This window comes from Corylus avellana, chromosome 5, assembly GCF_965113065.1.
Source record: "Corylus avellana chromosome 5, dhCorAvel1.hap1.2, whole genome shotgun sequence".
Lineage (NCBI taxonomy): Eukaryota > Viridiplantae > Streptophyta > Magnoliopsida > Fagales > Betulaceae > Corylus > Corylus avellana.
In genome coordinates this window covers 26728308-26741752 of record NC_142494.1, presented here as the reverse complement: position 1 = coordinate 26741752, position 13445 = coordinate 26728308, and the positions used below count along the sequence as shown (strand labels likewise).

The following is a 13445-nucleotide window of genomic DNA, read 5'->3' as shown; positions in this document are numbered from 1 at the left end:
TTTAGCATGAATAGAACATGGCATACTTGACTTTTATGTGCACATTTTAGACTTAAAATGCTTAAATTATTCTGATTTTAAAGGGACAAAAAAAGAAAGAGATGCATCTCCCTCAACCCTTTCTCTCTTTATTTATTTATTTTTTCTCTAAAATTGAGACAATTTAAACGTTTCAGTATATATATATAAAGCAATTTTAATTAAAATATAAAAAGCAAAACACAATTAAGCCCGTTGACGCAATATTTTTCGTTCTTTTTTTTTTGGGGGGGGTGGGGGTAGGTGTGGTAGTTGATATGTCGAATCGAAACGGCCCTCAGTTATAAGTTACCGCGTTTAAGAGCTACTGGAAATGCGTTTGGTGTCTCTCCACAAAGCCCCAGCTTCCCATCTCTTCCAGGTGATTTCTCTTCCTTCCCAAACTGACCCACATAACCAGTCTCTGATTCTTGTAATTTTATTCCTTTTTTTATTTTTTAATGTATAATTATTTATACCCTTTTAATTTCTTCTGCCTTAATTGTAAACTGTATGTTGCTTTGGCTGAAATTCTGCCATTTTTGTTTCGTTTCTTAATAACTTCGGTGTTTACTCTCAACCTTTAAAAAGAATTGTTTTTTGTTATATGGGTGAAATTCCTGGAGTTGCTGTGTATGTTGTTTCATGGGTCGAAGAAAAACCATTTCCGATTGCCATGTTTTTTTCTCTTTACTTCTTTTTCTATATTTGTGGGGGTGCTTGAAAGAAAGAATGTGAATGAAAAGTCTAAAACCATTATAAAGTTGTGAATTTGATGACTCTGCCTTATGAAATCTCCTAATGGATATTCCGGGTTAGCTTTTAATTTCTTTGTTGACGATAAAACTTTGATGATCTTTTCTTCCTTTTACTATGTTGGAAAATCTTATTAGAATACCTGTGATTCGACAAGGGTTGTTCGAAGGTTTTAGTCAATTTTCACAGGAAGGTCTTTTCATATAGAACAATTGTCTGAGCAATGCAACCTCCTGCTTCATTCTTAGATTTTATTTCAAGCGAAAGTATTAGAATATTAATTAAGTGATTAAATTCAAAGCCTTAGTTCTACAACTTACTCTCCATTTTTAATTAAAATATATCACATCTTGTCTGGTCCCACACGTGGGGAGTGTTAAAATCTTAATTAAATAACTAAATTCATCATTTTCTATTAGCTTAAGTTTTTGAAATAATTCAATATGTATCATAACAATGGTCTTGATGAACCCTCATTTCGTAAGTTACTCACCATTTCAGTTAAATATTGTATGTGTTGGACTTTACTTATTGATATTGAGGGGGAGTGTTAAAATATTAAATTCACTCATTCCTATTAGCTTAAGCCTTTGGGATAATGAGGAGACTTTAAGTGGTCATTTGAATAACTAAGTGCCTGTTTGGATTGTTGTAGGTAATAGAGCTTTTGTTAGTAGAGCTTTATCAAAAAGTTGTTTATCTGTTTGGTAACTACATGTCTAAAGTGTTTTGAAGTTATTACACTTGTTTGATAACAAATTTTTTTTTTTTTTAAAAAAAAAGTGTCTTTAGAAATAGGAAAGGACAAAAATGACATTTAAAGTGAAAAAAAACATCAATTTTAGGCTTTCCTTGAAATGCAGTTTTGGGATTTTTGGGAGCACAAAAGTGCTTTAAATTTTTTTACCAAATGGACATTTTTTGCTTTGAAAGAGCTTTCTAGGTGCTAACAGCGCTTTTTAATCTTCCAAACACAAAACCAAATGAGCCCTAAGTCCTGTTCTCCAGGCAGTTCACCAAGACCCCTTAGAAGTTGGTGAATTTAGAACAGAAGTATTAGTACCAGCACTAGTAATTTACATAGGGACAAACACATAGCACACTAAAAAAATTGCCCTTGCTTCAGCTGGATGGGCAGGATCTATTGACCAACCTCAACTGGTTAAAATTTGGATGTGTGAGATAAAAGGCTAATGCATTGAATAATACCCATGGCATTATTTTGATCCAGGAATACCAATTCAAGAGAACATATACCATAATGCAGGGTTATTCATTTGATAACTCTCTAGTAGAAGGTGTTGAGTATCTTGAGTTATAAGATGTGAAGAAGAAAAACTGTGTACTTCGCTGGATTCGAATCTGACTAGACGGTTATGTTTCAGAAACCTTGCAGATACAAAGGGATCATGTCTCAGTCTGTTGGAAACAGTACTGAGAAAAAGCTGATTAAAATTGATATCAGCTCGGACACTGTGTGCCCATGGTGCTTTGTGGGCAAAAGAAATCTTGACAAAGCTATAGCTGCTGCATCTAAGGATCAATATGGCTTTGAGGTTCTCTCTCTTTCTCTCTCTATGTGTGTGTGTGCATGTTTAGCATTTCCCTCCAATCTTTTATCAACTAAATTTGCAGGTTAGATGGCATCCATTTCAACTTAATCCTTCTGCCCCTAAAGAAGGCATCAATAAGAAAGAGTATTACAGGACAAAATTTGGATCTCAATCTGAGAGGTTGGAAGCTCGGATGTCAGAGGTTTTCCAACAATTCTCCGAATCACCTTTCTACATACTTAATCATGTTATTGGTTTGTATGTACTTTAATTTGGCTGGTCGTTGTACACAATAAGTAATTATAACTACTTTGAAAATTTCAGGTTTTTAAGAGCCATGGACTGGAATATAACCTGTCGGGACTCACGTAAGCTTAAAGAATGGCTTTAAAAATTCATCTATGGACAACTTTATATCAGTGAGGAAAGCTCTGAAGAGGACCTTAAGCTAATCGAGATTTCACTAACATTGTCTTAAATATGCACAGGGGAAATACTCTAGACAGCCACAGGCTTATGTATTTTGCTGGGCAACAGGGTCTTGATAAGCAACATAATCTTATGGAGGAGCTGTCCCTAGGCTACTTCACTCAAGGAAAATACATTGGTGACCAGTAAGTTTGGTTTTGGTAACTTTTTAGATCTTGCTTATTTCCCTGTTGAGAGGAATGACCCGATCCGTTTGAATTCTTGTAACAATACCCTTGCTATCACTTAACCTAATTTCTTTGGCATGGTGTGTTCCTCAGCAAGGTAACCCAGGGGGTTAACATCCTCGTGCTAAACAGGCATATGTTTGTTTACTTGTTTTGTACGGATCAAGTTTGAGTTGATTGCAGCACATCTTACATCATATAATTACAAACGGCAATACTTGCAGGGAATTTCTCGTGGAATCTGCGAAAAAGGTTGGGATAGAAGGGGCAGCGGAGTTTCTTCAAGACCCCAACAATGGGTTAAAAGAGGTTTTTTTCTGTGCTAATTCTTATGCTCCAATTTGTTGCCAAGCAGGCTGAAAAAGTGCTAAACCTAGTGGCAATAGAGCACGCCACAAGTTCTCTTTTGATGTTTTTATAGCACTGACCTTTGCTCCTTGTGTCTGCCAAGGTTAAGGAGGAACTCGATAAGTACTCGGCAAACATTACAGGAGTCCCATATTTTGTGGTGGGTGATAAAAAAATAAAAAAGTCCCAATTTTATGATTTAATTTGTCTGTATAATTACCAAAGCAAGTGCATTCATCCCATTGGTTTCTTTAACAGATCAATGGAATCCAGAAGCTGAGTGGTGCCCAACCCCCGGAGGTCTTCCTGAGAGCTTTTGAAGTAGTCACCAAATGAGAAAACTCCACACATTAAACTATTAAAGCTTCTATTTCAGTTGTTAAAAAGAAGGCAACATCTTTGCCTGTTCTAATATTATGATGTGTCTTGTTGACTTACTGTTTCCTCTTTAAGCCTTATGTTTACAGATGATGCTGTGACGTGTATATTTATACTGGTGTGAATAAGTGTTTTAATAATATCTGCATTTATAAATGATGTGCATGCATGTTTAATTGGTTGGGAATATGAAGAGAAAAAGAGGAAACCCCTCGCTCGCCTCCTCCTTTTCTTCCCCAGGTAGACATTCTCTAATGAAAAAGGTTGGAGTAAAACTACTTTTGGATTTCTTATTCAAATTTACTCTACATTAGCTTCTTTATAATCTTTTTCTATATCATTTAAATATTTTTTTTCCCTTTTTTATTTTTTCTTTATTCTTTTTCTAAGACCAGCAAAATCGATATCAGTTTAGAAAACAAACCAAAAGATCCATTCCACCATCCGGCCCACGCCTCTATCGGAGAAGCCATAATCGTAGCCTTTCGCTATATCACCTTCGTGACTAGGGAGGAAGCCATCTTCTTAGAGATCCACAAATTCGACCATCCGCGACAATGTCATCACCATTGCAACAAAAACGCTAATGATGATATTGACGCTGTCGTCACCATCAGAGCCGAAGCTGTCAAAATACTCTTTGTGGGCTCAAGTTGTTAGGGGTGAATCTGAATCAATCTCATTGTTCATCGGTCTTCATCAGTCTTCACTGGTGGAAACATGAGAACTAAGTTGTTGATTAATCTCGGTCATTCATCAATCTTCGTCAGCCAAAAGAAAGAGAGAGAGAGAGAAAAGAGTTTTTTTGGTTAATAAGAAAAGCGATAAAGGTAAGCTTCAATGCCTACGGAAGCTTAGGGAATGTTTTGATGGGTTTTTGGAGGGTTACATCATAGACGTGCTACCTTTTTCTGTGTGACCCTGTTGGTCCATCAACACACGCAACTATTTACCACACAAGGTGGGCTCGTGAGCCCCATGGGGCGGCAAGGAAAGTTAATGTAGTGCTAGCAGCCAGCAGGATAGCATTTGTCCTATGATGAAAATACCTTTTTCTTCTAGAATATTGGTGAGGTAACTTGACAAACAAAAGTTTATGTTGGGGATCATAATTGGATAATAAGTATTACATGTTCCACAGCTGTTCTTTTAGAGCACAGGAATCAGTACATAGGAGAATAAGTTACAAATAGACGCCCAACACGACAAAGGAAAGCATATGCACATCACCCAGGCAAATATTCAATGTATAATGAATATTTATACAAGCAGTTCAGCCTCTCTTTTTCTCTACAAATTATAATCATTATTTCAAGGACTCCCTCTCTCACTCACAGCCATGCACAAACAAATTTGTGTCCCTCCCCTTGAGCATGTTTCTTTAGTAATTAAACCCAAATCTCTCTTCAAGCTTGACTCATTAGATAACTACAAGTTGGAACCAACAATGCATTAAAGCCAAAAGTTACTGAAAAAACAAAAGCTATACACCATAGCGGCAGTCCAAATGCTTCTCCTCAGGACATTCACGAGACTGTACAATACTATTTTGAGGAAATTATAGACATATTTCAACTATAAATTGCAAGCCTTTTTCAATTAGAAACGGGGGAGGAGGAATAAAGAACATTTCGAACAGAATGTACTCACAGCAATGGATATGAGAACAGTTTTTTAAAATTTGCTATGGACAACAAACCCCTTGAGCTGCGGTATTCACAATGACTAACTTTTGGTTTTCTCTCCTCTGTTTTGCTTGCTTGCTTGCTTCCTCCACAACGCAATCCTTTCAATCAAGATTACGTTGTTTCATCGAAGACCATCACCTAGAAAAGCCAACCAAATAAATGGTAAGTCAGAATAAGTAGAGATTTTCAGGCAACAACATCCATAACAAACAAAACTTTAGACACAGGTTTTTTTTGGGGGGGGGGGGGGGGGGGGGGGGATGAATTTTAGAGATAGTACCTATTATGGCATTCAGAAAGTACTTGATTTTTTTAATTTTTTTTTTTTTTGATAAATAATAAGCCATCGAAAATCCACGACTTCCAAAGCATCAAGAACAAGTAATGCAGCTAAAAAATGCTACCATTTCTGCAGAACTACCCAAACTTGCATGGGTTCACGTAAGTTAGTATATGAACCTCTATGTATCAATAAAAAATAAGGTCGCATGAGCATGACACCTTGACCGCTTTCCTTCAAAGACCACTCGTTAACTACATAAAATATGTAGGATAGCTACATTAAAGACACACATCAGCTCAGCAAATTGACTACCTTGTGTTCTGGTTGTTCTCTTATTCATTTTTTCCTTTCTTTTCTGGAAAAATTACAAAATGATCCTCACAAGAACTATTTTATCCAAACAACCTACAAAATATCTGTCCATCCTATAAACCAATAACAATTTTCAAGATGCATTGGTACAAATGGTGGTGGGATTCATTATCACTTGGATTTTGAATCTTGGATAATACTTGGCATTTTGGGACCACTATTTAATGTTTTAAAGAATGAAATCATAAACTCAACTATGTGAAAAATCATTAAAAAAAATTTAAAAAGATCACTCTAACAATTGTTTCGCATACCACTTCCTTTTAAATAAATACCAAAAAGAGAATTTACATCACCATGCATACACACACAAAAAAAAAATGAACATCATGCAATTTTAGCAACTCAAATGACATTTCTGCCCTTTATAAGAGTGGGATGGAGGATGAGGTTATGCAAGAACCCACTAAGTGCGTGTGTAGACCAATTAAAAAGAAAAAAAAAATTCTCATATTGATTGTTCAACAAATTTTCTAACTACCATTTCCACAAGGCGTGGAACAAGATAACCTTATTTTCCTTGACGTGATGGAATGAGATCAGCAGCCAAAGTGTTATACAAGCAGTTGAAGTACATGTCCATCCACAAAAGCCATGTATATTAATAAGATAGATCTAAACAGAATTGACAAAGCAACATTGTTCTTGTCGATTAAAATCTACGTTCTATGCCAACAAAGAAAGGGAACTGATGTGACAAGATATGCCTAAATCTATATTTCTAGAGATAACATTCAATCTGATTTAGAATAGGAGTAATTATCTTGTTCCATTTGTTGAAAAATCATGATCAGAAATGAAGAAAGAAATATGCATATTCTACAAAGAAACAACATTTATCCAAAACCAAGGACATTTGTGGCCAGTGGGGAAACAAACCTTCACTAAAAGTTCTTTTGGCATTATACTGATTATGAATGCCTTGCTCTATATAAATAAACACTCACACACACACATGCGCATAGATACATAAATTGTTCATGTGAGTATATACAAATATATGTATATGTATGAAGATAGGCGTATATTTATGTGTGTACGTGCGCAATTTTTTTTCTTGGGGGAGGGGATAAGGGGTTCATGTGTGTGCATGTATAATGAAAAAATATACATACGAGAAAAAGTTACCTTGCCACAAACTGGACAGCTTTCACTTCTCTCCATCCATTCATAAATGCAACCAAGGTGAAAATGATGAGAGCATTTGGTCATTATCTTGGGGTTCTCCGAAGTATATTCTGTGCACCAAATGTGAGTTTAGAACCGTGAGAACTTATACATCAAAAGCCATACTCCATAAGAGTACATCTTCGAAAGATGAGACCTATTGATTGTAACAATCACAAATGCACAAAATGCTGCTCAGGAATTCCAGATTGGCTTATATGCCCTATGTCCTTACTAAGGTAGACTCTTGATCAAATACTGCTTTGCAATCAACAGAGCTTTGCCTCCCACCTTCAAGCCCCATTTAGTAAAACGCAAAGAAATATGGAGAAAGAAGTAAACTGCATAAAATATTTGACATCTATTAAGCATATCTTAGCTTGAACCTCCAACAGAAAGTTATCCTTATTGGTCAAGCTGTTGAGAAAATTCTGCTTCTGTCATCTAAAACATGGATTGGGACAACATGTAAAGCTCTAAAGGGTTAAAAAATTTCTATGCAATAGAGAAAACTTTTTAAAATCTTAGTACTTGAATTTTCAAAAGTATAATTGCTTCCAATACAGTTATTTCTTTTGGTTTATTGCTTGTAATTAATTGAACATAGCTCTCTTTCCATTCTTGACCACGAAGATCCAGTTTTTCAGCAATTTTAAAGATACATGCGTCGAATATTCTTAAACTAGGAAAAGTGAGAATATTTGTTTTTATTGATAAGCGAATAATGAAAGACTCAAGTTCCCAGCAAATATATAAAAATAACTTAAAACAGCACTTGTTTAACCCGTGTGAATTCCACAAAAAATTGCTTCTGCAGAAAGGCATCAAAGAAAATATATAACAACAAAAAAATGTGTGCCCAATCTAGCCCTAGCACGTGTGAAGATATGTCAGTGCCAATTACCAATCAATATCTAAGACATTTACAGGTAAGGTGCTACAATATAATAAGTTCCCCACAATCTGAATTATCAAAATAACTTAAGAAAAAAACTTTACCTTCAAGACAGGTAGGACAAACATCCTCCTCTTCTGATGATGTATAAATATTCACAACTCCAGTTGCAGTTTTCGCCGATGAGAGCTTAAGTGAGGACTTAGAACGGTATTCTTTTGATCCATCTTCACATGCAGATTCATTCCATTTGTCTCCTGAATTTAAAGATTCTGGATCTGCATCAACATCACCTCTAAGAGGTTCTGTCTCCTCATGTGAATGACTTGAACCCTTCTCACGTCTTGAAACCAGTCCATCCCGCTGCAAGCGGAAATATCTGGGGTCAGCATCATAAGGCAAAGGCCTTGGAGGAGAGCGATACATGTCAGACAGAGAGTTGTCTAGTGATGCAGCAGAAGTCATAGATGCCGCCCCCTGAATAGATGAAGAGATGGAATGCATTTCCCCTCTTCTAAATAGTGATGAATACTACAAAAAATGAGAAGAACCAAAGAGTTAAAAGAAAAATATGTGCTTACATGCTTAAGCTAATCATCATAAACATCAATATCTTAGTGATTGACTTAGGCTCATATGTGCTTCACAATGAATGAGTACTAAAATAAGCTTGACATACAAACCCAGATTAAAAAAATGCTGGTGAACATTCCTAAACTAAAAAATGAGAAGTAAACTTTAACAGGTCTTGATTTCTTTCAACCTTTGCATAGGTTTCTTCAAACAAACAGGCAGCCACTGCATCAGTTTTGGATGCAAAAACAGGACAGAACGTGGGGGGTGAAACAACAAATATTTCCCTAGGACAAGTGATTAGCAGACCAAGCAGCCTACATAAAGCGACAAGCTCATCTAACTGCAGCAGACTCGTATTTCAGTACAAGAATAGTTATTTAAAAGCTAAGTTGTAAAATAAGAACTTAATAAGTACATTGAAGCACTAACATTGCTTTTTAATACTGCGAAATCCTCTTTGCTATCGGCAACACTCCTCACCATTTGTATCTCAGTCTTTGCATGATAGATTTGTCGGAGACTTTAAAGCACGCAAGCACCAAAACTAGTGCAGTAAAAGCAACACATTCCTCATGTGGTGCCACCATTGGAAATAATCTTTGGTATACATAATTTTGTAAAAAAAAAAATTGAAAATATGCGTGCAGACTCATGCTTGCACATAGAGCTCTTAGGTCTGAGAATATGAGAACAAACTTAAAGATTCCGACAGCACAATATAGCCATAGAAGAAAAATGCTGAATTAAGTAAAAGAATCATAACAGAAAGGGCCGATGTAAAATTTGTGATTCAAATAGATATCACTTGTGTAAAAAGACAGCTTTCAGCAAGAAAAGAAAGTAACAGGAACCATAGATGCGTACCACATTTAAGAGATTCTGAACAAAGCAATTCAGACATATACAGTTCCTATACACAGAACTAGTTGGATTCACATAATCTTCGAAACTCTCAGCATTCAAACAGCAACAGACAGCACCCATTATGTCAGCTGCAATCTCTTTCTTTCACTTAAAACCCTCCACAGCAACTTCCAAACTCATCGACAGAAATCAATTGTACTACATGTATGCATCGAAGAAAAGGCTTTTCTAGCAATAATTCTACTTTGATAAACAAATAACGAGAGAGGACGCTCAGCTCGCAGAAGTCCTGCAGCTCCACAAACCAGTACCCTCCCTCTTATATGTAAAAATTACAAATATGCCTTAGTAGTTTTTCTGGGTAACTTATGGCTATAATTTTCGTCACCTGTAGAAAAATAAATAATTACGTTAAGTAATTATGTTAAAGATAAAGAAACAGAAAGAGCTGAAAAGGCTGTTTTCGAACCAAATTGATGAGCCAATATAAGTAATACCCATTTCCAAAACCCAGAAGTCAATCACCAATCATGAAATCAGAGCTCACAATTCTTAGAATAATCCAATTATCCCCATCATATTCTGCTTTATTTTTTTTTAATTTTTTTCAAAAAACACTTCGGGTGTTCAATTGCAGCTGCAATGCCACGAACCAATTAACCATCGATACAAAATTTATAATTTAAAAGGGGAAAAACAACTGACAAGTTTGAGAAGTAATTACCATTAAGTTTAACAAAAAGTAAAAATTTTTCTGCCAAAAGTTAACAATTTTGCTCATGCTTCCCTTCGAATTTAACGGTTCTTTCCTTTAGTGGCAAGGAATGGTAACAAATCAACCAACAGGAAAATCCACTCAATAACAAAGATGATTATCATGATTATTGAACAATCAGAAGGCATACAATTAAGCCAAACACACGCATTAATAAAAATACAAGCTTCTGATCAAAAAAATTAAATTGCATTGAAAACCTAGGAAAGTTTCTATCAAAAAATGATGATCAACCCGAGATACACACAAAACTGACAAAATAAGAGAAACCCATTTGAGATTATCATATTTTACAGTAATCGGAAGGTTCAATTACAATCAAAACGAAAAGAATCGAACAAAATCGCAGAGAGAGATGAATCGATGAGAGAGAACGACAGAGAAGTACCTTCAGGAAGCTGACTGGAGGTAGAAGAAGATATTGCTCTTTTTCCGTTTTATATGTTTTTTTTGGGAAGACAGAGACAGATAATCCAGGAACACCGAAATTTGGTGGCTTGGACTGGATTAGATGATTCGGCAATCGGATACTAAATATGGGTTTTGTGTGTTTTTGTGCGTGCGCTTGGATTTTTCCGCGAGAAAAACTGAGAAAGCGCGGAATTAAAAGCCTCCCTCTATCTCTCTCTCTCTCTTCCTTTCTCTGCCGGTGGGTGAAGGAATCTAATCTTACTTTGTTTAATTAATGAATAATTTACATATTTTATATTCCTTATACAAAGAACAATAAAGCGCTGTTGGTGGACTGCTTTTTTTTTCTTTTTTCTTTTTTTTAAGCTAAAATTCGATTATAATTTTTTTTTTTTTAGCTTATGTGCCTGATTAAACTTTCTAATATAGTTTCCAAAGTAGCTCAATCGGACCACGATTAATGAAACAAAAATTACTAGTTCAAATCTCCTCTCTTCTTCCCTTGTGTTTACATGTTAAAAAAAAAAAAAAAAAACTCTCTAATGTAACACGTCATCTTTGACGCTTGTAACTTCGTAGTTTCAGCTATAGTTGTTTCAGAGCTTTGCTATGTGTTATTTGAGCTTTATGCTCGTTTATCAATAAATGAGATTGAACTTGTTTTTTTTTTTTTTTTTTCATGTTCTTACTTCACAATTTATTCCGATAGTCGTATTATTCCCACGGTCATTTAACATATTTTTTGGGTATAAAATAAGGGAATAGGAGAATAGGATCCTCTCTATTTCAAAATCTCTCTATTTCTTCCATTTAGTGCATTTTAAAGGGTATTACATTTAATGCACTACCCTTATTAAAATTTTTGGACAACACTACCCTTCAAAATGCACTAAATATATGAAATTGAGGGATTTTAAAATTGAGAGGATCCTTTATAGACCATTCATGTACCCTCCAATATTCATTTACCTTTACACAAGTTTCTTTTTCAATTCAAAATATTTTTTTTTTCTCCGTGTCTAGCACTCTTTTTATTAAAATGCTTGTTATTGAGTCAGGTGAAAAGTTTGAGATAAATACAAAACTTGTTAGGTTATGGAAAAAGAATGATCAACATTAAATGGTCTTTCTAAGTCACTTACAAGGCCACACAAGTCTTTCCCCAACTTTTCTCAACAAAAAAAAAAAAAAAAGTCTTTCCCCAACTATTTTGCTGAACCACCAATATTTTCTTACAAATATTTTCAAAGTAGGTTTCATATGAGTCGTTCTCTTTTTCTTTGTATTCAATCTATGATGGAAGCTCACGGACCTTATTGGCCCTGTTTGCTATTTTTTCACTTTTCCCCACAAAACATTTTCACTAAAACCAATCAAACACATATACTCATTTTGTCTAAGGAATACATGGTTCTAGAATGTTTGATTTTTCTTCATTTCAAAATATTACCATCGTACTTAAGATGTTTGCATATGGTGTTATGACTGATTTTATAGATGAATGAATTGGAAAAATGATAGCAGTAGTGAGTCTAAAAATGTTTGTTAAAGCAGTAGTTTTAGTTACTTTTTAATAATTCTTAAGGTCACCGGCCCAACAATAAATACATTGGTAGAATGCTAGCGGATTTTCAAGCGCATTGGATATCATTCGTTGCATGCACTGAAAATGGAAAATTTGTACATCTTCGTGGCAAGGTATGTATTATAATCATATTCACGAACCAACTATTATTTTGAAAACAATAATTTTATATGATCTTCAGATATGTCATATATATATATATATATATATATATATATATATATATATATATTGCTCTCGTAATGATATAAAGGTGTTAGAAATGTCTTCTATATTTGATGACCACGGTCAAGGGTGTGCTCCAATTGTCAACTATATACTAAATGGTCATAACTACACAATGAGGTACTACCTAATTGATGACATATATACGCAATGAGCAATATTTGTGTAAACAATTTTATCTCCACAATGAAATAAGAGAAAACATATTGGTAAAAGACAAGAGTCAACAAGGAAATGTGTGGAGTATGCCTTTGCCCTTTGGAATGCTTTAAGCACACCTTGCAATAGTGCATGGATCTACACAAATTTTCACCTTGAAACACTCAAAAACATTATGATGGCATGCATAATTTTATATAATATGATCATTGAAGATGAGCATACTGACAATGAAGCTGAAGACTTCGAATATGAATGACTCATTGAAAGCACCATGAACTTGTGATGGAGAAATGTCGTGATCATTGTTGTTGGAAGGTTTATGCCAATTTGTAATAGTCATTGTGCTTTAATTTCATCTTTATTTATTTTGTTTTCTGCTCTCTTTTTATTTATTTATTGGGACATAAGGTAGTCTAACATTTAAAAATATAATGGAGCACCTAATGATCACAATCAAATCAATGTTGAAGTTGCCACCCCGTTGTGTTTTTTAACAATAGGTTTAACCTCAACTTGAGGTGTAGGCTCGTGGTGTTCAAGCATTTCATTTGCAGATTCTAAGAAAAAGTCACTTTCATTTAAAATATTGGTGAAGTAGGTGTCTTGGTGAGTTATTGAATCCATCCCTAAAATAAAAAAAAACCTTATGGATCATCACAAGAGCCATTGATGATGGGTTATTATTAAAAAAAAAAAAAGTAAAGATGCCAAAAGTTGAAACCCATCATAAACT

The 13445-nt window shown here is 34.8% G+C and overlaps 2 protein-coding genes across 2 annotated transcripts; one reads left to right on the top strand and one right to left on the bottom strand.

Annotated features, from left to right (window-relative positions):
* The first annotated feature begins 271 nt into the window (after window positions 1–271).
* On the top strand, window positions 272–3868 carry LOC132182365 (Thioredoxin superfamily protein). Its single transcript, XM_059595594.2, has 8 exons — window positions 272–400; window positions 2160–2330; window positions 2410–2529; window positions 2652–2695; window positions 2816–2941; window positions 3208–3292; window positions 3435–3491; window positions 3590–3868. Exons 1-8 carry the CDS (start codon window positions 353–355, stop codon window positions 3665–3667), a joined length of 729 nt encoding a protein of 242 aa, XP_059451577.2. The 5' UTR covers window positions 272–352; the 3' UTR covers window positions 3668–3868.
* A 1073-nt stretch (window positions 3869–4941) lies between these two features.
* Window positions 4942–10991, bottom strand: LOC132182675 (E3 ubiquitin-protein ligase At3g02290). Its single transcript, XM_059595983.2, has 5 exons — window positions 10718–10991; window positions 9555–9942; window positions 8219–8645; window positions 7181–7290; window positions 4942–5535 (listed from the first exon to the last, which is right to left on the bottom strand). The coding sequence occupies exons 2-5, from the start codon at window positions 9672–9674 to the stop codon at window positions 5509–5511; spliced, it is 684 nt and encodes a 227-aa protein (XP_059451966.1). The 5' UTR covers window positions 9675–9942; window positions 10718–10991; the 3' UTR covers window positions 4942–5508.
* Window positions 10992–13445: the final 2454 nt, after the last annotated feature.